The sequence below is a fragment of the Nesoenas mayeri genome (genome assembly GCF_963082525.1).
Source record: "Nesoenas mayeri genome assembly, chromosome: 4".
Taxonomy (NCBI): domain Eukaryota; kingdom Metazoa; phylum Chordata; class Aves; order Columbiformes; family Columbidae; genus Nesoenas; species Nesoenas mayeri.
The window spans coordinates 7,866,841-7,888,218 of NC_137540.1; the positions used below are offsets into that span (position 1 = coordinate 7,866,841).

At 39.8% G+C, this 21,378-nt stretch overlaps 1 protein-coding gene across 1 annotated transcript in view; it reads left to right on the forward strand.

The window, feature by feature from the left end:
• The window catches only part of ENPEP (glutamyl aminopeptidase), a gene marked incomplete at both ends in the record, with an annotated part of 35,356 nt that extends 15,727 nt beyond the window's left edge, over positions 1-19,629 (forward strand). The window contains 14 exons of the mRNA XM_080343338.1: positions 1,652-1,786; positions 5,090-5,155; positions 6,512-6,577; positions 7,839-7,990; positions 11,637-11,716; positions 13,469-13,596; positions 13,714-13,769; positions 14,565-14,715; positions 15,764-15,837; positions 15,946-16,047; positions 16,157-16,327; positions 18,211-18,351; positions 19,173-19,251; positions 19,480-19,629. Of these exons, the coding sequence (XP_080199464.1) occupies positions 1,652-1,786; positions 5,090-5,155; positions 6,512-6,577; positions 7,839-7,990; positions 11,637-11,716; positions 13,469-13,596; positions 13,714-13,769; positions 14,565-14,715; positions 15,764-15,837; positions 15,946-16,047; positions 16,157-16,327; positions 18,211-18,351; positions 19,173-19,251; positions 19,480-19,629 (1,551 nt within the window). The remainder of the gene's footprint in view (positions 1-1,651; positions 1,787-5,089; positions 5,156-6,511; positions 6,578-7,838; positions 7,991-11,636; positions 11,717-13,468; positions 13,597-13,713; positions 13,770-14,564; positions 14,716-15,763; positions 15,838-15,945; positions 16,048-16,156; positions 16,328-18,210; positions 18,352-19,172; positions 19,252-19,479) is intronic.
• Between the last annotated feature and the right edge of the window lie 1,749 nt (positions 19,630-21,378).

Consider the following 21,378-nt stretch of genomic DNA (forward strand, 5'->3'; position numbering starts at 1 on the left):
GGCTGGGGGAGCATTTTGGAGAGGGGTAGAGGTCAGACAAAGATGATGAAGACTTAAAGTATATTTGTGGAAAACTAACATAATGCAGTGTAACATAAAAAGTTGGTTTAAAATTTTCCATGTACCTATGCTATGGTGTGAAACTAGCCAAAGTAAACTTCGTAAAGTATTAGTCTGCAGGGAAAAGTCACTCTTTTTTAACAAGTGAGTCAAGTGCTTGGTTATTATCATGGCAAAAAATACCTCAGTGGATTCTGAACAGAGCCTTAATGATTTTGTTTAAAGGTCTAACCCTTGAAGATAGAGATTCTCCTTTATTTTTTGTATTTAGTTGGGCTGTAGTGTCTCCTCATAAGACACATCTTAGGATCGTTATCCAGCCTGGTGAGGGCTGGGAACCTGGGCCTCTCTTCACAGCTTAGGCTATACATCAAGGAAAATATCAGATCCCCCTTTCAGCTGCTGCCAGCATTTTAAGTGTCATTTCAAATGCTCCAACACACAATCTCTACTCTGCACAGTGCAAAAACAGGTAGTGACAGTGGATGGCCCACAACGCTGCCTGTGCATCTACACCAACTCCAAACACTTTAAGGGGGTTGCAGGCAAAGAGGGTAACTTTAAATATGCATTACACTCTGAGAAATAATAACAGAGTGTGAATAAAGGGAGGTTTCTAGCTTTCTCCTTGCTTCCCTCCCAAACAGACATGATGGCGCACAGCATGTGTATTTCCTTCAGCTGTCCAGTTTTAACGAGATCCTGGCTACTAGAAAATATATAACATAGGGCAGTAGAAGGAATCGGGGTAGGTTTTGCATAGGTTGAGCTTATTGTCAAAAACTACTAGCCCCTGAGCCTAGTAACTTTAGAAGCAGGCAGTGTTTACTCAGTGCCTCACCTGCCTCCCTCCCTGCTCCCCATAAATATCTCTTCTCATTCATGTTACATGAGGCTGAGAACAAAATCATTCCTCAATCACTTCTTTTACATTTGAAGTAGGAGATCTGTTGTGCTACCTACATTAGTAAAATTTTACTACTGAGCCTGAAATTTAAAAGACCTTTTTGTATCTAGACACCGTGTTTATTTAACACCTAGAGCCGTTTCAGTGTTATCTTCCTAGTGAATATAAGAAGAGAAAAACTAAATAGAAATTTAGTCTTTTTTGGTAAATATTGATTAGGAAGTAGGGGAATTTTGACTGCATGTCACTTCATCTTTTAAAAAATTATAATAACTTTTTTAAAGTTATAAACCTTGGGATGGGGAATCCTGCCTTCTTCCTCCAGCCTTCCCTTCCTCTCCAGCTCCTTTTTCACAAGAGGTGCCCGTAATGCTTTGCAGATATTGTCACACTTGTGAAATTGGTAATACAGGCTCCTTTGTTGCCTACTGAGTTTTGTTGTTGCTGTTGTTACGATACACGTGGGAAAACAGGGTTTTTCTAATGGTAATTTATGTTAGTTAAGGAAAATATGTATCCCTCCCACTCAGACATAAAGTAAGAGTTCACGAGTCCTTCTTTAGAGGAAGCAAAATTTAATTCCAGCTGCCAGCTCCTTGAGAAGCTCAATTCAAGCTTATTATTTTGTGTAGCTAGGCATATAGAAGAGCCTTTGTTTCTATTCTAACATCTTCTCTTTCTCAGCTTGACCAGGTTTTAATTGATGATGTGCTTCCTGTAATGAAGGATGACTCTTTGCAGTCTTCCCACCCAATTGTGGTTGATGTGTCAACTCCAGCTGAAATCACCTCTGTGTTTGATGGGATTTCCTACAGTAAGGTGAGATATCGTCCTCTTCTGACTTTGGATTCAAAGAAAGTGGAGACTGGGGAGAGGCAATAAAAGTCAGAGGAGCTTGTAATCATAACTCCTAACCCACCTGGGCAGTGAAAACAGGAAAGTAACTTTTTGTCTCATGCTGCTCACATTATCTCAGCCACCTGAGAAGCCTTAGCAAAGATGGGCAATCACCAGCCTCTGCTGTCATTGTCTCTAAATTGGGAGATAACTTAGCTCCACATTTCACTGAGAGTTGTGGAGCTCAGGACTGAATTGGGGTACACTAGTCTGTAGCCCAGAGATGGTAGAGGGCATCTCATCAGGTATTTGATAAGCTTTTTGCTTATCCTTGGGCTGTCCCTGTCAGTTGTTCATGAGGACCTGTGCCTATCTAGGCTCTCTCAGGAGCCAGCTGGAACCAACTGGAAGAATCCCTTGTTTCATGGGTCAGCCATCTCCCAGACCTGTTGCTTCTGACTCTTATACACTATGTTTGTGTTGACAGCTTCTTGTATGACTTTGATGCTGTAACAAGTTTCCATTGAATACACAAAATCGACCATTATTAAACCCTACTTGTTGCTTTCCCTCCAGGCTCCCATTATCAGCTAAACATAACATATTGCATTGCCTTTAGCATTAGCTGTATTGGAGTCTGTAGTTGTAGATATTACTTTTATTAGCTAGACTTGACCCATCCATTTCCATCAAGTTTTCTGTTTTCAATTGTTAAATCCTTTATCCAACAATACAATCAGTATTTATTGCATCATAAATGTCTCACAGTCAAATCATAAACTATGTGAAAACCTGCCTTGTGTAACACTGTTCTTAAATCAAACTAACTTAAGTCAAGAAACATACAGAGCTAAACCAAATACTCCAGACAAAAATGTATTTTAGTAGTGAACTAAGTAAGAGACACTTTGGTATGGTCTGAAAAAAATTACTGAGGAAAAAACCCCTAACTTTTACTCATCTTTTTGTGCCTAGATAATTGCTACATTAACTCATTTTTTTTAAGCTAAAACACTTGAGGACTCATGCATTGTTTGGGAACAGTCTGCTTGGGATATAATTTGGCTTGGGATATAATTTGGCTTGAATGAGAAAGTCTTTGCGTAGATTTAGCTCAAATTACTGTTGGTATTTATATATAAATGCAGGACAAAATTAACTTGTTTCTTTCTGGCTTCATTTTGGCTTCTCTTTTGCATGTTTCTTATCAAAACAATCTCCTCATGATGTTATTCATCACTAAACAAATAAAGCATAATTTGGAATGCTCTCTGTTAGTTTTACCAGAGCAATTACAGGGTTTATATAATCCTAAAACTCCAATGAATTGCCTAAGGCTCTGTGGAGTCATTACGGTGGATTCTTCAAGGGAACCTCTGACTGCTATATGAGGGCGTTATGCATCAAGGAAAGATGTATTCCAGTAGAGCTGGTGACTGCACAGTTAATGTATATAATGCTTTAAATACACTCTTAAAAAGTAATTGTATCTCAACTCTTTTCCAGTTTAATCTTCTCTCTTAGGATGAAAAATTTGAAGTAACAATGAGATTTTTTTCTTTGGAAGTTCAAACATTGATTACCTTTTCAGAAAACAGACTCTTAAATAATTTCTGCTAGAAATCTGGTCTTGGATCCCCACATTTTTGGAACCTCACAGTTAAAGGAGCTTAGGACTGAATGTTCCACATTTCTGCTACATAAAATCTTGTCATATACTTGGCAATTACTACAGCTTTCTAGGAGAAGTTATGTGGGTGTTGAGACTTCCCTCATACCCCCTTTGGACAAGGTCATCTATTCAAGTCAAAGTTGCTCTTTTGAACTTCCCCAAATAGTTATGGAAGGTTATGGAAACACTCGGGTTCCTATAACTGGTGGTTTTGTTAGCATGAGATTTTTTCAAACATACCCATTTGTGGACTGTATAGGAGGGAAAGGAGTAGGAGAAAGAGACTGAAAAGTAGTAGTAGAAGATGTAAGGGGCTAACTATACATTGCAATCTAAAGCAAAAGAAACTTCCATTGCATGCAAACACATCCACAGGTGTGTATTTCTTCTTTGATTTCTAATATAAATGAGAGAAGGTGGTCTATGAGAGGTGATAGTGGATGAGAAGTGTCAGATAGGCAAAGGTGAGGGACTGAGATACCCTAGTGCACACACGTGGCCTTATGATCACCATTAATCATAAGTAAGCTTCTGATTAATGGATACCTATTCTAAATTTCACTGAATCATTTTTTAATGATGTTTTGTGGCAAACACATTGAATTATTGTGCCAGAAAAGAGTCATCTGTCGACCACCTTGACTCTGCACCAATAGTCTGGAGAGCGCTCTGAGGCATATCTGTTCAAATAGTCCCTCTACGGTGACTCATGCAATCAAGTTGACATTCTCAGACATGTAAATAGAGGAGACAGGATTTACTGAGAATTCAGATAACATTCTTGTTTTCATGGAACAACTGGATTTTTAAACCGTTCATAGAATTAGGTTCCCAGCTGTGCTATGATTTAGTCTGGAATATGAAAACACATCCTAAAATCGTATTTTGCATTTTAGATTGGGGTTGTACTACTTTTATTTTATATTATTTAATATTTTGTTCCCACTCTGTTCTTTGTTTCACATGACTCTTCTGCTTCTCTATTCTCTCTTCCCTTTGCTTCTCTCTTCTTTCAAGGTCCTAATTGTTGTTTTGGGGTTTTTTCTTTGATACCCAAATAAGCAACTTTTCTGATTCCAGTTCTACCCTGCTTCAGAGGCCAACGCTTTTCCACCAGTCCTCAGCAGAGTTCATTCTGAATCTTGCAACAGCATCTCCACCATGTAAAGCCCCAGACTTGCAGCATTTCTGAAGCTGGGTGCTCAGCAGAAATCAGTTCCTCTATCAGGCTGTGCTGCTGGTCAGGGCTGTTTTCCCGCTGCCCTCACCCCTGTCCTGTTCAAAGTGATAGAGGGAACCCCGCTCACACAAACCAGCAGAGTGGTGGGACAGTGACCTCTGGCACCAAGGCTCAGGAGCCCTTGTGCTGGCAGAGCTGAACTTGGAAATGGGCGTCTCATCCCAGCTGAAGACCAGCTCTCACATCCAGAATTAAGCTCCAGCAGGCAGGCATGCTGTGTACAGAGGAATTAGAAAAACCACTTCCTTAGTCAGATGGATGGATTCTATTTTTGCTTTATAAAATATTCATTCACATGTTCCTTTTTAGGAGAACAGAAATCCAGTGTTAGAGCAGCACGGAATGACCTTCTCCCCTTTCCTTTTGTCCTCAGGGTGCGTCAATCCTCAGAATGCTTCAAGACTGGATTACACCAGATATCTTCCAGAAAGGCTGTCAGGTAAGAATGGCACCAAAATATACCAGAAATGCAGCTCATCCCCATGCAACAGTAGCAAAGAGATTATTCAAAAAGTGCGTATCAGAGATCCTAGTATTAGGAGCAAAAGTATTCAATTCATTTCAGTATTGAGTGGACAGTGTCAAGGGGAAGAACTTTCACACTCCCACAGAAGCAGGAATGTGAACTGCATGAAGATTTGATAGCCTGCCAGTGACAACCTGAATTCATGACAGCTTTTAGTGGAGAAACCTCCTCCACCCGGCTGTCATCCTGTTGTCAGCTAGGAACACTCATTCAGTGCAGCTTCATATGGTCACAGTCCTCCAACCCACCCAAGTCTGCTATGCACTCTTATGTCTTACAAGCTCATCCATGCCCTGAGACTTGATGCTGGAGCACCCACCCCTAGAAAGCCAAGGGAATAGGGAACAGAAAAGAGATGTTGCACAGTTCATAGTGCTTCCCTGTGGAGAATAAAACATGATGCTACAAAACAGGAGAAATAAGCCCTCCCGGAAAGAGGACGTTATTTGTCCTTTCCTCTGACCAAACATCTGTTATCTCTGAAGAGTTACAGCACAGATTTACCACATCTGTTCTTCCCTTCTTCCTGGGGAGCACTTTTATAGGTTGCTACAAGATGGTTGTATTTTCCTTTGTTTTTCCTTTCATATATTCCATCAGGACAGTTCCCCAAGATGGGAAAATACAGCCACCTTGTCCACAAGAGTCTAATAATTCCCTTCAAAGCCTTCAAGAACTTTAAAGGTAACTGTGGCTAACAGTGAAACAAACAGCACCATCTACTGACTAAACATTATTAGGATCCAGATAACAGGGTAGGAAAGCACTCCTTAAGCAACCATGGGCAGGACACAGGACAGGAATAGTGTTCAGGAGGTGCAAACACTTAGCTGAATATCATTATTCCTTGTAATGTTCCTTTTGATTACAACTGAGAGGTGACCAGACTTCACTACTTCCACTCAGAGTTCACAGCTACTGAAATCTCCTGAAATAGCTTCCTCCTTCTAAACAACCTCCTACATTAGACAGAAATTTGCAACAGGGTATGTTGTCCATTTCAACAAAATACAAAGAACTCTTGAAGTAAAAATTTATTTCATACTAACAAGTCACACTGGAAAATGCTGACTTCTAACATTACAGGATACATTGGAAAGCAAAGGAACTTTATCAGCTGAATATTGATCCATTTAACCTCCTACTCACAATATGACCTCTCATGAGTAGATACTCTGTACAACAGATCCTGTTTGAATATATGTATTGTTTTCATAAGCAAAGAAGAAAGACTTGGTAGTATTTTCACAGTTTTCTACCTCTCTCTAGGCATATTTGAAGAAATACCATTTCCAGAATGCCAAGACACAACAATTTTGGGAAGCTCTGGAAGAGGTAAGTTTTGCAGCATCTCAAGCCCTTGCTAAATAAATGTTACATTTCTCACTCACTGATTTCAGCTTTCCAAACTTCTTATATTCTGCAGCTTTTCTGTCAATAAGAGATCGCAATCTAGGCAGCCTCCTACTATATTCCAATACATCTTATTTCTAGCAAACATCTATTATTTCCTCCTCTTTGTGGCAGAAGACTCTGGAAATGGAATAAAACACAAAAAAGGAGGCCTTACTAACAAACAGCCTGTTACTGAAACACTCCCGTGCAACTCAAACTCATTTCATGGGTGAAAACACCCCTCAGCCACCACACACACGCACCATATACTCTCTCTTACCTGTAACCAGAATCAGCTGTTTGAAACCTCTCAACGGTATTCATTCCCATGTAATTTTGGTGCTTATCTCCATCTCTAGCTTCTGAGTTGGGTCATTTTCTGTGCCACCATTTTCTGATCTTTCCTTTTCCTTGAGGTTGGGTTGTTTCTTTCCATCTGTCTCATTGCCACCAGAAGCCCACCTACATACTACCAGCTTCTTCCCGTGATGATATTTCCTTTTCTTCCACTGCTGTGGATGCTCACACAGCCTAAGTTGTACTTCTTTGTCTCCTTTCAATTTCCCATCTTCTCCTTGGTCCCAGACTTCTTCCCACTCTCTCTCTGGTGCTCTGCATCTTCATGTCACCTGTCTCGTCTGAAGAAGGAAACAGTGACCCTAGATCCCTTCCATCACAGGTGGCATACTGGGGAGTCAGTGGGAGCTTCCTCCAGCTCCAGTCTCTAAGACAGAAGTTCACAGTATACAAAATGAATGAAATTTTACATTAGTGCAACTGCTGGTCGTTAATACTGGCTCCTGCTTCCCACTCAAATCAGGCCATGCTGCAAGAATTCTGGCTTTGAAAAGCCTCTTGATGTCCTTTCTGTTCTGTTTGGTTATTTTCTCAGAAAAAAATTGAGAGATCTTAGACCATGTAAGGGGCCTCAAAGGTTCCTCAGTATTTCTTGTCCACATTACTGAGCAGTCTCCTGCTCACATGCTTCTCATGTCCTCTTTCCACGTTCAAGTTTCCAGCTCATTCCTTCTTTCAATGACAGGCACCATAAAAGGATTTAATGGAGCATTTTTTTTGTACTGAACTTGCTCTCTCCTCTGTCACTTTCTGCTCTTCTTCCTCTAATATCAGAGAGAATTTTTTTTTTCCCTCTTTGGACTGAATTTGCTTTTTCATTGAAACCTTCTCCCACCATTCATAGGCAAGTAATGAACCCGTGGCAGAAGTCATGGACACATGGACTAGGCAGATGGGTTACCCTGTTTTGGAGATGGGAAGTAATTCAGTATTCACACAGAAACGTTTTCTCTTGGACCCCAGTGCAAATGCTTCTGATCCTCCTTCTGATTTTGGGTGAGTTCCTGCTGTAAATGTTTATCCAAAACAGACAGAAATATTGTACAGATACTCTCTTCAGCTGACATACATGTAGGAAGTGTTATACCCATTCTTGCTAAATTTACTCTTAGCATTTGTTTTTAAAAAGAAACCAGCAGGGAGTTAGATACAAATATTTCAAGTTTAGGACAGCATCAGCCCTTTGTCTCAGGGTTTCTTTCTCAAACATGGCAGAGGAAAATTGGACAGGGTCTCTCAGAAAATTTTCTTTCCACACACAGACAGCTGAGATGATTGCAAGACATCTGTTGAATGACTGCAAATGATAGCCTGTCAGACTAAGAATAACTGACAGAAAATTGTCTCTGTCCAGAAACCAGATACCGTAATCTGGGTATTTTATAGCACAATAGCTTATTTCTTCTCCTGTATGGTATAGGATCTATAATACATCACAGGGTCTTCACGTACAATACAGTGTCTTCTCTATCTGTCTTTAAAACATGAGTTACTGCGAAATAGCTAGACATGTATAAATGCTATTAATTTGCATTGTAAGCAATTTCTTTCCTTTTTAACTCAGGATGGTATTGCTTAATTTTATCCATCCAAAAGATGGTTATCTAGCCAAAGTTAGACATCTTGGGTTCTTATGTGGCTGGACAGCCGGCTGCAGACATTCCTCTGCCCTATTCATGACAGGTAGGATGCCGTACAGGAGGGTATCTCTTAACTAATGGATGACTAATCTGAGGGGAGATGAACCTACCTGTGGGGTGATGGACTTGCACAGAAAAATGGCTCAGGTGCACCATGGCATTAACCAGGTGAATAGCTGCTCAGAGCTGGCACTGTGGATATTCTTAGCCAGCCCAAATTTTGAGGCAATACAACTTTGCTAACATTTCAGTGAAACAGATTCAATTTAACGCATGTTATGCAAGTCTCATTCCTTAAACTACACCAATCAGCTAAACCAGTAAAACTTGCCTGTATGAACCAGAACTAAATCTACCCAAATGCAATTTTCCATTAGCTTCTACCAGTTATTTTAATACAAAGAGCAAGGACAAGGAGAAAATGAAGAAACAATTGTGGCCACTTTAATTCATTCTGATTAAACAGAAAAATCTTGAGCAATGAGAAGGCCCATGGTATTGGCAGTTTTGGATAAGTATCAAAACAGTTGGATGAGATAATTTTGCAATTTTGCATTTATCCCAATACAAGCAGAAAAGTTTGCAGGCTTTTGAAGTAACTCTAGCTGCAAACCACAGCACTATGCTTTCTGAAGGCTGGTGTTATAGACTATTCAGGCAAAAATACTTCTTTGTGTTAAAAATTTTGACTTATTGCACTATGCTCTGAGGTAGCAGACTCAGGAATCCTACTTTTGCTTGACTTCAGTCACGAGTTACAGTACATTGCATTTGTCATTTCTTGAGTAGAAAGCCCAAAACTGTTCCTAACCCAGTCTGTCAAGAAGCTGAGCTGTGCACTGTCCTCATTATTCCCAAAGTGAGAGGGGAATTTGTTTCTAAATATGTACTTTTTGTGAAAGACTTAAAAATAAAATGCAGTAATACATATTAATGCTGATACAATCTATTCTGGAACAGATTTACTCCCTTGCCTAAAAGTCAATCCACTGAAAAACACTTCTTCCTTCCACCTTCAAAGACAGGGATGAGGAAGCTCCTGAAGAGGCTCTACCCCAGATAGGACTGGCCTATTTCATGTCTGGGTGTGGGGTTTTGAATTAAGCAATGAAAATTCCTTGTGTATGCTTTATTCTCTGAACACTGAAGGGATAGTCTCCTGAGCTGTCAGCTTGTTTCAAGCTTGTTTGGCTTGAAAAAGCCCTCTCCTGCATGTGGGCACTCAAAAGAAATGGAAGGTCAAAAATTTGTGCTCTTAAAATAGTGCTGCTGGGCAAATATGTAGCTACAGCACAGCATGCCAGGAACACATCCTCAATATCCACAGTTAACAGGACATGGCTATTGTATCTTATGCTCAGGAATAGTATTTCTGTATGCAATCTCAGGAACATACAAAGAAAACAAACAAAATTGTATAGGTTTTCTCTTGGGGAAACACAATATTGAGTCTCCTGGACAAAAAATAACCTCTCTAAATTCCATTGCAGTAAACTCCATAGGAGAAATAGTAAAACCTAAAAATTTATAAATCTGTCAAGATACTTTTGTTTGAAAGATACAAAACAACAACTGACCTTTCTTTCTGGAGGCAGCAGGAGATACTGTAGCCTTCATTTTGATATTTTCTGGAAGTTAATGACCATTCATTCAATCCAGGGCTGTAAAGATGACTCACGTTTTCCAGTAGCACTTGTCACCAGGGGTTTTAAGATGGAAGAAAAATCTCCCTGGGATAGACTGTAATATGCTAACATGAAACAGCAGGTGACTGCTCAAAAGGGCTTAATAATTTTAGCAGCCCTGTGCTGGTGGCTCATGGCATCCTCTGCCGTCTGCCTCCCTGACTGCCGGGTCGCAATTTCAGTCAGGATACGCCATGACTCCCTTCCAGCCCAAATGTCTCAGCCGCATCCTGGGCATCCCTAGACTGAGGAGCCTGCACCTGCCCACTGAAGGTGCTCAAGGAATCGAAGACCAAGAAGTAAGGTTGAATTTGGCTCCCAGTGCTTTATAATGGAGGAATTAAGATTGTCTTGGATAAGGAAAATAGGCTGGAAAAAGCAAGAGGTCCTACCGACTGTATCACAGTGTTTGCTTAAGTTCTTCCAGTTTTCCCACCTGTAAAAAAAAAAGGGGTTTTAATACTTAACCACTTATTTCAAGTTAGCATTGCAAAGATTAACTGGTGAATGCACAAAGCCCTAGACACGTAAGCATTAATACTGACACCAACCATACACATATAATCATCTTTTACCAAATTAATTGCTTTGTATCCTGCTAGATGATTATCTGCCATGACATGAAGATACTGCCCAGCAGGGCCACAGGTTCCAGAGCTGTGCGGTAGAGCACAATGGAAATTCATTCATATGGTCTTTCTCTGCTTATGGGTAATTATTACCCTCTCCAGCACACAAAGTCACCAAGAGGTGAAGATTGCATTCAGAAGGAGATGGCTCTAGCAGTCCCATTGATTTTCATTTAAAAAAGAAAAAAAAAAAATAATTGTGCAGCTTTCAGATTTAAGTCTAGGCATGTAATTAACACAGTACTAGATTAACTTGACTAATATCTCAACATCAGTTAATGCGCAAAATCTCACTCCACTCTCTTGCTTTTGAGAACTATTGATAAATACAAAGTTTTAAGACAAGCTACTGCTATTCCCCATCACTAGAGCATGAACATGCTCAGACGCTTCATGGTTTTTATTTTGCTTTTCAGGGAATATATCTGTCCCAATCATACCACATGAATATCTGACATTTTGTTGCCTGAATCATAGCACAGAAACATCTTTACAGCATAAACAGATATTGATAAAATGCTGTGGTTTGTTACATGGGATATTTGCTAAATGTATATGTATATAAGCATGCAGCTGGCTTCATAAAACAAGATGTAAGCATTAAAACAAATACAAATATATATATTTTTTTTTTATTTTTAGCATTTGGTTTCAAATGTCACCTAATTCTCTTTCCCTTTAATTTCAGTTACAAGTGGAATATACCAGTGAAATGGAGACTTGGAGCGTCAACAGATTATACTCTCTACAACGCATCAAACTCTGCAGGTAAAATTCCACTTTTCTTTTAAGGGTAATGGATGGATAAAGCTTTTCGATGTCCTTAAATAGGAAATAAAATACAGAATTAACTTTCATGCTTTTCAGTTTTCAGATCCAGGAACCAGCACACAGCTTGGTTGTGTTGAAGTTAGTAATCATTTCTGCAATAAGATGATTATTTCCCCTATACACATTGACATTATGGCAATTTAGGCCAAATTCAGTAAACTGGTTAAGCATGAGTTTAAATACAGTCCTATTCAAGGAAGCATCTAAGCATACTCTTAGTTATGATGTACTAAAATCAATGGGACTTAGATAAGCTCTTTGTTAAGTCTAAGAAAAGAGGTGAAGTGAGAAGCTGATGAACGCATCTGTGGCATGTTAAACTGGCAATCTACATTCAGCTGAACAAAAAGAGCTACAAACTATTAAACATGTTTTCTAATGCTGATTTCAGGAATGAGGAAATACCTACACGGGTAGGTCAAATCTGAATTTCTCCTTCTACAAATCTAGTGACCAAAAAGGGGGAAAAATTGGGGAAAAAAAAATACTAACAGTATTTGTTTTTAAATTTCAACATATACTATAATTTCAGGAATATCACAATCAGTTCTTCTCTTCTTGTGCTTATTTGAATCTTAGCTATTTAAAATGCAATATGTCTTTCATTCTGATTTTGGTTGTTTTGCTTTGTTTTGTTTTAACCTGGTTGCTCTTAGTACCTGTGCAAAACCAAAAGATAATGTCTTATGTCATGATACAAGTCAGAGATTAACACAAAGAAAATCTCCTTTTCTAAATTCCACAAGACATTACCGTGGCCTACAAGGGGCTATGAACTTGACAAAACCTGCAAAGGCACAATTAAGTGCTTACTTCTACATCCATAAAAATCTTGGCTAATAGAGCAAACAGCAAATGCAAGGGAAAAATGCCTTTCAGAATACCTTGCATGGAACATCCAAACAGAAAAGTGCTTTAACTCCAGCCACCCTCAAACCACAGATTGAAGCTCACTGTTTTCAATGGGCAATAGATGAACTTTCATAATTAGCAGCACCAACTTGACCAGGCCAAGCTCCTGAGAAAGGAACATTTGCCAAGGATTCATTTTAAATGGGATATTCCTTAAATACGAGTTCTAGAGTAAAGTATCCGCCTGTTTTGCAATTCCTTTATCTATAGCCAACAGAAATTGAATCAAAGAAGAGTACAGGGAAGAAAATCCTTTAAAAGTTAGTTGAAATCTGGAGTTGGACTCGATGATCCTTGTGAGTCACTTCCAACTCAGGACATTCTATGATTTTATGAGTCCATGAAATAAACTGAAAAAATGAAACTAACACAAGATAAAGTATGAGAATTTTAAAACTGATAGTAATCATGAGAGTGAAAAACCTTTTAAAAGAGATATTTGCAAGAATTGTTTCTTTGCAATTTCATAATTTTTGCGATGACACTAATTTTCACCATCCTCACTCTCATCACAGTGACCTCCATTTTAAATTTAACTAACTAGCTGGCTCAAGTAATCACACAATTCATTATTCTAAAACAAGTGCTGGCATTCAATAAAGCTTGTAATAGCTCATCTTTACTCACAGCCATTTAAGAACAAATAAATAATAATAAGGTTTGGATTTTGGTTTGATATACATTAAAACCAAATATTACTTTTGGAGTCACGGAGGCTCCATTGACTTCTGTGTCATATAAGATGCACAAATTGATCATTGCTTGTTTGTTTTGCAGGAATTACAATAACATCGGCTCCTAATAGTTTTGTAAACATTAATCCAGACCACATTGGATTCTATCGGGTGAATTATAACAGTCAAAGCTGGGCCACATTAAGCACTCTTCTGATCAACAACCACAGAGTGAGTGTCATAACATTAACCCAGTTGGTGGGTGTCTTATAAAGGTCTGTAGAGGCTGCTTTTCCTGCAAATAATCTATCTGTTATTCTTAATTACTCTTTCCTTCTTTTCACACAGAATTTTTCAGCTGCTGATCGTGCAGGGATTTTGGATGATGCCTTTTCTTTAGCAAGGTAAACTGATTCCCTGCAGAGATTTCAATGCAAGTTTTTCACTTTCACTTGCCTACTAATTAGAACTCAGCTTAGGTGGCTGAAAGAAAATTTTTGGATTTGTTGCAAGCCTTAATTGTTTATTGGTCTGTAGTCCTCTAAAAGAAGCAAATTCAAGTATGCATTGACAACTCGCAGTACTAACGCAGTCAAGAGAAGTGGCAGGGAAAGAAAAACAAAAAGGGGGGTTGTAATTGCACAGGTCTTAGAAAGGGGTGTTTTTGCAATGTAAGTAACAATAATAGAAGCACTCCAGAAGAAGTTAGATGTCCAGAAAATCAGAGGCATGCCTACAATGCATATCATGGCACTAGGAAGTTACCACCTCAGCTATCTTGTTTGGAAACTTCTAGCTCTTGTACCCAGCCATCCTGACACTGATAAACTTTAGGTGACTTTCTGTGACACCCTGCAAGTCTGAATCTCCTCAGCCTTTCAGGATGTCCCCAGAGTTAGCAATTCCTTTTTGTGTGACAGGAGTTAATGTCATCAGTTGAGGGCTACCCACTTGTGGGCACACTGGGCTGCTGCGCAATGAAGGCAACGAGAGCTCCCGCAGTAAGGTGTTGGCCAACAGTGATCCTCAGTGGTCTCTTTGGAAAACACCACCACCCAAGTTCCATTCCAGCCAATTTTTCCCTCTCCCAAAATTTATTGTTTCAGACCTTCTAAAGTAAATAGTGTTGTAATATCTTGAGAGAACCAAGTTCATCAAATTCATTAAAATAACAGTAGCTATGTTTTTTCCTTCTACAGACCTGGCCTCCTGAATTACTCTGTTTCCCTGGAGCTCACAAAATACCTAATAAATGAAACCGACTATTTACCTTGGAATAGAGTTATATCATCTGTAACTTACGTCGCAAACATGCTTGAAGATGACACAGATCTCTATCCCCAGTTCCAGGTGACAAAGCAAAAAAAAAAAGCATTCCTGCATGGTACCACTGGATCTGACAATTCAGCATCTATAACAGCAATAATGTTGAAGTTTAAGTGATTTTCAGTGTTGCTGAGCTATCAGTATTTACTTTTTGTTACTATACCTTGAAAGGACGTTGTAGCATGGAGAGCGTTGGTCTCTTCTCCCAAGTAACAAGTGATGGGACAAGAGGAAATGGTTTTAAGTTGCACCAGGGGAGGTTCAGGTTGCACATTAGGAAAAAATTCTCCATGGAAAGGGTTGTCAGGCATTGGAATGGACTGTCCAGGGCAGTGGTGGAGTCACCATCCCTGGAGGGGTTTAAAAGGTGTTTAGATGAGGTTCTCAGGGACATGGTTTAGTGCTGGAGTTAGGTTAGGTTATGGTTGGACTCGATGATCCTGAGGGTCTCTTCCAACCAAAATGATTCTATGAAAATGTGCTGAAAACTGCTTAGTACTGATCTCCGAATTACCTGGAATCTCAATTCACGACTATGCATTCAGAGGAAAGAAATTATTTCCAATTATGCTATAATCCATCACCATGAGTCACAGTACAGATGTTTGTTAGTCAAGGCTGTCCTGTGTCCATCAAAGACCTATGTGTATGGCAGCACCATCTCTGACACCTGTCCTCAGCACAAAGGACGACTACATCTCAATGTGGCAGTGGGCAGGTTTGTTAGTTGAGCCAACATGCTGAACATGTCACTAAAATAAGCATGACCTGAATTCAGCATTATGTCTGGAAAACAGTTGTGGAACTGTGTCCTTGCTGTGCCTCAACCTTCATTTGAGAGCACAGACAAGGCTGGAGAGCAGCAGGTTTCCTTCGTCCCACCTGTGCATCAGTATTGCAAACATTCAGACTTGGCGTGCTGTGGTGATCTGGAAAGATTGTGCATGTGCATGTTTGTGTTACTTTTTCTTTAAGATGCTAGTTCTGGGGAAAATGAGAATCAACTGTCAATACAAATCTATTGTTATTTAAAGAAATCTACACAAGTAACTAACTCCCTTTTCTACTCCAGGAATATTTTCGCTCCCTGGTAAAACCCATTGTGAATCAACTGCAGTGGAGTGATACTGGAAACCATTTAGAGAGGTTGAACAATCGTTTTTTTTTGGTTTTTTTTTTTTCTTCTCATATTGTTGATAGATCGAAGGAATGCTAAGCAGTAGTAAAATATCTTTCTCCCCATTACTTTTAAAGGCTTCTTCGTGCATCTGTTCTAGACTTTGCCTGCAGTATGGATGACAGAGAATCTTTGAACAACGCTTCTCAACTATTTGAACAATGGCTGCAAGGACAAACGTGAGTGTGCATGGCTCTTGTGGCTGATAAAAAACACAGCAAGTGACTTGTTCACAGGTCTCAAACAGGAAAGGGGGAAGAATATTCAAGTACTGTTTCTTTATTTTAGTATTCCTGCAAATCTCCGACTCCTGGTGTATCGCTATGGAATGCAGAACTCAGGCAATGAGTCATCGTGGAATTATATGTTCAAGAAATACCAAGAGACTTCATTAGCACAAGAAAAAGTAAAGCTGCTGTATGGCCTGGCATCAGTGAAGAACATCACCCTTTTGGACAGGTGATTTAAAGTCGTGAAGATTTTTCTTTCCCTACAGAAGAAACTGGCCACCATTTGCTCATTCCCCTTTCCTCTGTCGTGTGCTGTCATTTTTGTCTGATTACAGCATGAGGAATGCAACACATTTTCACAACCAGTTATCTAACACCCCCTCTGAGATTGTACTATAGCAGAAAAAAAGCCTTGCTCCTTCAGTGGAAAGATATTGAACACATGGTAGTTTCTGCACACAGAAAACTGCCTTCAGCTGTTTCAACAGTGCCTTCACCCTGTGGAATTTTAGCTGCCTAATAGTTAAGCATCAGGAGAAAATTAGCCTTCTATGTTTCCTCTATAATCAATGAAGTGAGGCAGGACCTTCAGAGCATTGTTGAGACCAGACCAAGAAACAGATTTGAAATCAGCAGGAAGAATTTCTTTTGGGTGTTGTCAGTCACCCTCCATTGGCTACAAAGGGAGTTTGCTTAGACTAGATGTCTACCTTCTAAGTAGCCAAAATTAGGCAAACAACTTGGAGTAGTTACTAACAGACCTATGAAGGCATCTGTGTGAAGTCACAATGCTCCTTGAAGTGCTGTGCAGAGGTACTTGAGCTAGAACCAGAAAAGATGTATTCATGCCACCATGGCAGTGCTGGGGAGGTTGGTCCAGCTCTCAGACCAGGCAAACATCTCCCCAGGCTGCTGCTCTGCACAGACATAACAGCTCCTGTCAGTTTATCTGATACCTTTGCATGCAGTTGTGTCATGTATCAGAGAGGTGGACAAACATCTTCAGCAGGGGCATTCATCACTGTGTTGGAGCCCTATCTAAATATCATAAGATGGAGCAGTCTCTGCCTGGAAGAGGACCAAGTTTAAACAAGATGAAACTAGGAAATATAGGAGGTTCAGGAAGAGTAAATATAAGAGTTAGTGTAATTAAAATAGTGGTAGGAAGCAGCTGTATTCCTACATTCTTGTGTTCACAATGGCCATAACCTAAAGCCATTCAATAAGTAATTGCTGACATGATTAAGACATGAATTAATTAGCTAGATCAGCCTATATTTGCAGAAAATAAAAATCCCCCCTAAGGCAAGGAAAGCTTCTCTCTTAATTTACTGTTAAAATGAAAAGGAAGGGGGAAAAAGCAAACAAATTGAGAAAATTGTGCCTTACATATATGAAAAAAGAAGACAGTCCGTAACCCCAGCACACAACAGCTCAAGGGTGTTCTTCTCCAGCTGCTCATTCCATGCTACTCATCTCTCTACAAATGTGTGTGCTGAGGGATCCCTCCACTCCATCAGTCAAAACCATTTTTGCTGTAACTGGAAGTATAACTGCAGTGCTTGCAGGCATACTATGCCCAGATGAATTGTAGCTTTACGTGGATAAGAGTTTCAGAACAGCACAGATTTCAGTCTGAGCAAGTCATCTACATGTGTACTCATGGTCCCCATAGCTTGGCCTATTACTTTTTTTGGCGCTTGGCTTCCAAATAGGCTGGCCCACTGAGTAATCCAATCTTTTTTTCACTACTATTAAAATACAGGACTAATAATTGGTTTGGGCTATTTTCAAGTAACTTACTTACTTTCTGAAGATAAGCCTAACTGCTTAGGTTTCTTTCAATACAATTATCTCTTGACACAGATTTCAACAGATACTTATGTTTTAGATCGGTGTAGTTTACCTTTAAAATGCTGTAGACAAAAATAATATTCCTGCTTAAAAACAGTCTGTAGACTATGGTGGCAAATACTTGAGAAATATAGATATTAACATGGTGTGATTTATCATCATCATCAGTTAAGTCTACACCCAAAATGTTAACTTAATATTTGCTTTCCATCATCCTTCATGAAGGGCTTTCATTGATTCTTCTGGCATTTTCCACAGGTATCTGAAATATATTTACAACACCAGCCTCATCAAAACCCAAGATGTGTTCACAGTCCTGAGATACATCTCATATAACACCTACGGGAAGACAATGGCCTGGGACTGGATACGGCTGAACTGGCAGTACTTGGTTGACAGGTACGTTAATTAACTCACTGGAAACTTTAGGTCTACATCCATCCATCCACCTATCTTGTTATATTCCATGCTTTTCTATATTTTCACCATACAGCTATAATAATTGGCCTTTACATAATGAAAACAAAAAGTGTATTCAATGCAGTTGTAACCACCTGTTGTGAAAAAGTACTTTGCTGCTAACTTGAAAATCATTCTTCCCCTAAATGATCACTACCAATAAATGGTGATTAAAAAGTATAGAAAGTTCTACCAAGGCCATAGAAATCTGGATATTGCATGGAAATTAGTCACTTTCTCCACTCCATTGATTTCATGACAAGAAGACAGTGTATAGATTTTTTTTTCAATTCCTTCTAGTAGTAGCAATAAGCAGCAGATGTATAGACAAGCGGTGGAAGTAATAGCAAACTTTTCCTTTGCTTTTCCCTATTTGAGTGACTTCTGTCTCCTTCCTTCTCCTTTCTAAGTGGCTAGTGATGGCACAGAAGCAAAGCACACCTGCAAACCTAGAGCTGTGAACTAGACAGCATTTGTATTGCTCACCAGCAATACACCTAATTGTCAACGTAAGACAGTAAGTCATTAATTAAAAAGAAGAAAAATACCCTAGAAGAGATCTCTCCATTAGTAAATGTTTTTGAGAACAGCACAGATATTGTATGGGAGTACTGTTTTTCAAGTATTTCCAAAAAAGCCAAAATCTGAGTGCCTCTGTTTTATTGTAGCACAGTTAGAAGCTTAAGCTTCAGATAATTACATGTGCCTTTTATTTTTCAACAGTTTTGCATCAAATATCATTTATTTAATTGTTTTTCTAGATTCACTATCAATGACAGAAACCTTGGTCGAATAGTAACCATTAGCCAAACCTTCAACACCGAGCTCCAGCTTTGGCAGGTATGGTGACAGCACTTCCCTTGGGTTTAAGTCAGTACATTTAACAATATACCGGCCAGGAAGTTTGAATTTTTATCCTCTAAATATGTTAAACAGCATGAGTTACTGTAAAACTACCCCAGGGCTACTAGCCTGAGCTTAAATATCTCTCCCAGTCAAAACAAAAACCACTTGCCCAATAGCAACATTACTTGCTTCATGTCAATTCTTTTTCTCTCTCTTTTCCAGATGGAAAATTTCTTTGAGACATATCCTAATGCTGGGTCAGGAGCATCGCCCAGGAGTCAGTCAATTGAGCAGGTGAAGAACAACATTGAATGGCTAAAAGCAAACAGGGAGGAAATACGAATGTGGCTAGAACGACAACAAGGCCATTAAAGTCTTTGTTAAAAATACCAGGGACTCATTCTGGGCACTCAGATCCTCAGAGATATATAACAATGTGGCTTTCTCACCTTAGAGGACCAAAGCCTAATATTTTTCTCTACAAACACTCAGGAGACCAATGGCAGAGCAGTATTTGTGTAGTTGTTGATCCCAGATCCTGCCAGCACTTGTGTGCAAGAATAGCTTTATGTTTTGAGAGATGAGTTTGCCTGAACAAACAGGATGAATGTTTGAAGTTACTCAAGGCACAAGTGATGGCAGAACTGGGGTCCTCACTGATCAGGCTGGTCTCACTCCTTCCACTTACCACTCTGAAAAGCTACTTCTTGGTTCGCGCAGTAGTAAATCTACTACACTCAGGGATTCCTTTCCAAGTGCACCTCATAGGAGCTTTCTCCTGAAGGAAAGGGAATTAAGCAGTAGTTTTAACATTGTCTGAAAATGATCCCCTATATTTATACCTGTAAAAATTCTACATTTGGGATTTAGCTTAGCATTCTGGTACTACAGAAAGGGCAGTTGAGCTTCCCTCTCCATTAATTTTTGAAGTGTAACTTTCAGTACACAAGGGATCAATATTATCAGCTTCTTTTTCAACGTTGTACTTGGGATTCTGGGATTCTGTGGCTTGGGGTATAGGTTATCTTCATTATTTTTGTCTTATTTCTAAATCTTCTCAAAATAAGAACTTGTGGCGGTCGTTACTGCAAATAAGACATATGGTACTCACTGTCTCTTTTCTAAGGAAAAAATAAAACTAAGAAATGTACCTGGAAATCTCAGTGTTTTTCTAACAAGTGGTAAACCTGCCTGGCATGTAGAAAAGCAGCTGTTACATAGCCCAGCTATGCTGTACATATAGTTTCAGTGACTTTTGAGAAGGAAAAATCTATTATCTCCTCTGAGAAAACACACATTAAAAAAAACAAAAGAGAAATTCAGGCACAGGGGACAGATGAGTCCCACTCAGTCTGTTGCAGAAACACAGGCACCAAAGAAACAAGACTGTTACAAGTCTGTCTGCCACCATGATGCTGGAGAAGGCAGCAGAGCTGCTCTGCCTGCCTTCCCAAGCTGGGAGCTGGGGTGCCTTGGAGCTCCCTGGTTTCCACGTCCTATGTCCTGACACCAAATGAGCAGCAGACATGACCCCCAGCCCCATCCTCCTTGCCTTCTCCCTGGCGTCCTGAGTGGAAAGGTGCAGCAGAAGGGGAGCAGCTGGAGCCAGTCCCTGTCTGGATGCCCTGGAGCAGGGCCACAGAGCATCTCCCAGTAGGTAGCCCTGAGACAGATTACGCACAGCTGTTGGGAAACTCTGCAGTGAGGTGGGAGGACAGAAACATAGAAAAGCACTTCCCTTCATCCTACAATGCTATTCAAAGGGAAATCTGGAGATGTTGAGGAGATGGCTCTAATGTACAGAAATCCTCCAGTACAGTCTCTGCCTGCTGCTGGGCTTTGGTATGGCACACAGGGCTACAGAGAAGCTTATACAGTCCCAGATAGAAACGCTTTATGCTGCTCCCCCAGGAGATTGAGGACTGGTGCTGTTTTGGGCCTCTCTATAGATACCCAAACAGCTGTGACAAGCCCAGACAAATCTGGTGACCAAGTCAGTTGTCCTGTCAAAGGAAAATGTCAGTCATTTGCCTCCTGCAAACAAAATATGACAAGATTTTGACTAACAGTGGTTACAACTTTCTACAGATACCAGCTGCTCTTTAAGGTAAAGCAGTGGAA